The sequence below is a fragment of the Apium graveolens genome, chromosome 2, assembly GCF_009905375.1.
Source record: "Apium graveolens cultivar Ventura chromosome 2, ASM990537v1, whole genome shotgun sequence".
Classification (NCBI taxonomy): domain Eukaryota; kingdom Viridiplantae; phylum Streptophyta; class Magnoliopsida; order Apiales; family Apiaceae; genus Apium; species Apium graveolens.
In genome coordinates, this window is record NC_133648.1 from 223,598,652 (window position 1) to 223,601,641 (window position 2,990).

At 32.9% G+C, this 2,990-nt stretch overlaps 1 protein-coding gene across 1 annotated transcript; it reads left to right on the plus strand.

Moving 5' to 3' along the window:
- Window positions 1–1,311: 1,311 nt before the first annotated feature.
- LOC141697123 (uncharacterized) lies at window positions 1,312–1,932 on the plus strand. The gene is made up of 2 exons (XM_074501358.1): window positions 1,312–1,567; window positions 1,706–1,932. Exons 1-2 carry the CDS (start codon window positions 1,312–1,314, stop codon window positions 1,930–1,932), a joined length of 483 nt encoding a protein of 160 aa, XP_074357459.1.
- The last annotated feature ends 1,058 nt before the right edge of the window (window positions 1,933–2,990 follow it).

The window sequence follows — 2,990 nt, forward strand, 5'->3', positions numbered from 1 at the left end:
TTTAATGAATATTATTTTGAATATTCATTCGAGGACTTATGACTCCGCTTATTTACTTAATAATATTCTTTATTTTATTAAAGAATAATGTTTCGATAATCAAACTTATTTTTGATTATTCAACTAAAGATCATACTTTCGTATAAATATATCTTTGGTTATTTAATATCCATTCAAGTATGAGTTTTAAAACTTCTACTTCAATTATTTTTATAAAGATTATTCTTTATGGGAATATTATTTAAATAATAATATTAAGATATTTTCTAAATATATTGGGACTGATTTATTTTATTAAATCAACATTACTCCAAACATTCTTAAAAATGTTTTCGAGTCTTCAAAATGATTTTAAAAGTTAGAGCGGATCCCAAAACTCATTTTTATATTTAAGATCTTCCTTTTAAAGGGGATTTAAATACTCGCTCAAAACCTGAGGGATCCGGCTCTGTGGTGTATTTATATTCGCAACAAGGTTGTTGTTTTGACAAATAAATTGATTACTTACCCAACGTTCGGGAAGTAAGCCCATCTAATTAGATGGGAAGTAAGCCCATCTAATTGAGTCAGCATAACAAGGTTGTAGTTCAAGTAGTTTTCTTAAAATGGTATAAGTATAGTGAAGTAATTGGTAACTTCATCTTCCTTTAAGCTTATATCCAGTAAGTAATTACCTTACACTTGATAACGGATTCTAGTAAGTTATCCATTTAGATACTTGCATTATTGTTTACATAATATATTATCTTGCGAGCTGTAATGCTCACTCTTGCTTCATTTCTTCATCACACAACAACAGTTAGGAAAGATGGCCAGACTCAAGCAGACCCAGTACAAGCGCGTGGGAAGCGTCCCGCGTCTTCCCGTTGATATTGTAGCTGCTATAGCTGCAGAGGTAGATCTATTTGTAGATCAGGCATTCTACTTTTGGGAATCAATTATGTATAATTATAACTTGTGGAAGATAATGGCAATTAACTGTAAACTTATCAAGTAATCATTTTGGGTTGTAATAACTTTTAAATTATGGATTCAAGGACTTGTACTTATTTCAATTTCATCTCTGAGACTATAACGTGTTGTGGTGTGTGTTAGTGTGGGGTCACATCATGAGGTTATTTATTATTAATTAAGTTAAGTGATATTGTGGAAAGAAAGACCGTGACGACCCGGATCCCCGACCCCGGATCTGGGGGTGTTACAATTGAAGATATGTTGCGAATATGTGCAATTGATTTTTTTGGAAGTTGGGATGATCATCTACCACTCGTAGAATTCTCATATAACAATAGTTACCATTCAAGTATTGGCATGTCACCATACAAAGCTTTATATGGGCGAAAGTGTAGAACACCGACGAGTTGGGATGAAGTTGGGGAAGGAAATATTTTTGGACCTGAATTGATTCAGCAAATGAAGGACACCATCACTGTGATCAAGAAGAGACTCATTGCTGCTCAGGATAGACAAAAGAAATATGCGGACCCCGCCCAGAAGGATGTGAAACGCGAAATTGGGGAAGTTGTATTGCTAAAAGTATCACTATGGAAGGGTTTGACCCGATTCGGTAAGAAAGGGAAATTAGCTCCAAGATACATCAGACCTTTTGAAATCTTGAACCAAGTAGGGAAAGTTGCTTATGAGCTAGCCTTGCCGCCATAATATTAGCACGTGCATAATGTATTTTATGTCTCATTGTTAAAAGAGTATAATCTGGATGCCAATCATGTGATAGAGATTGAGCTATTAGAAATTCAAGCCGATTTATCATATGAAGAGCAACCTGTGCAGCTATTGGATCGACAAGAGAGAATTCTTAAAAATAAATCAGTAAGTTTGGTGAAAGTATTGTGGAGGAATCCTAAAGTCGAAGAAGCAACGTGGGAGTTAGAATCTGAAATGCGGAACCGGTATCCTCAACTATTCTTCTAAATTCCGAGGACAGAATCCTATAAGGGGGAAAGGATGTGACAACCAGTAAATATTTGAAGTGTTTTATAAATGCGATGTGTATATTCATAAATATTCTGTATTATAAGGCCGACTATGTGGATTCATTATATATTATGTATAATTTTGTCGTGTGGCATTGCGAATGTTGCTGGAATATTTTTAAGCGTATAAATTTTGTATGCGAGTAAGATTTTCGTTACGAGATTAAATAAGTAGCGCGATTTTGCGATAACGCGATTAAGTAATAATTGAGATTCTCGCGATATAGTGATATTTGAATAAGTTTCGAATAGCCGGATAAATTATATTCTAATATTGTCGAGTAGAGCCAATTTATTTGCAATTGCTTGTGTAATTTTTAATGTATTAATTATATGTTTCATGATTTATTAGTATGATAATATTAGAAAAACTATTTTTAATATAAATTCTTTTGTTCGAAAGTTTTGAAAACAATTTTATTAAACTTCTAAAATCCCATAGTATTAATGGTATTAATTTTTTGATTTATGGATTTATATTTTAATTACTAAAATACATTCTTTTTAATTATAGTTTTAATAGTTATTAAATTACAAGTGTGCCCTTGCATGCAAATTCCACCCAAATAGAGATCAAGGGTAAGACCGTCCTTACACCCTCCACTAACTCCATTTGACCAACTAAATGACCCATAAAACCTTGCATGCAAAATCTTGCTATTAGTGGGTGAAGGATAGAATGGTAAAAAGCAAAATCCACTACCATTTGAATGAGACAAAAGCTAGACTAAACACTCATTTTACCACATTTTCTTCACCAACACATCACTCCACTCTCTTTTCTCCCTACTGTTAGGGCGAAAACATGCGCTAATAATACACGCAAGTATACACGTTCGCAAGTAATATAGAATACTTTCTAGTTCGTTCCCACAGAGACTCAGAATAATTATGTTCAATTAAACTCACTCACCAATGTATGATTACTTCTCAATGCTAAGACAATAACACTTAGATTTAAGTAACTAATTATTAACTACAATTAACTACTAAAAT

Excerpts from the sequence above, each read along its gene's own strand:
- LOC141697123 (XM_074501358.1), top strand. The coding sequence starts at position 1,312 with ATGTCACCATACAAAGCTTTATATGGGCGAAAGTGTAGAACACCGACG. Across the intron at positions 1,568-1,705 it reads GAAGGGTTTGACCCGATTCG|AGTATAATCTGGATGCCAAT; the intron begins GTAAGAAAGGGA and ends CATTGTTAAAAG.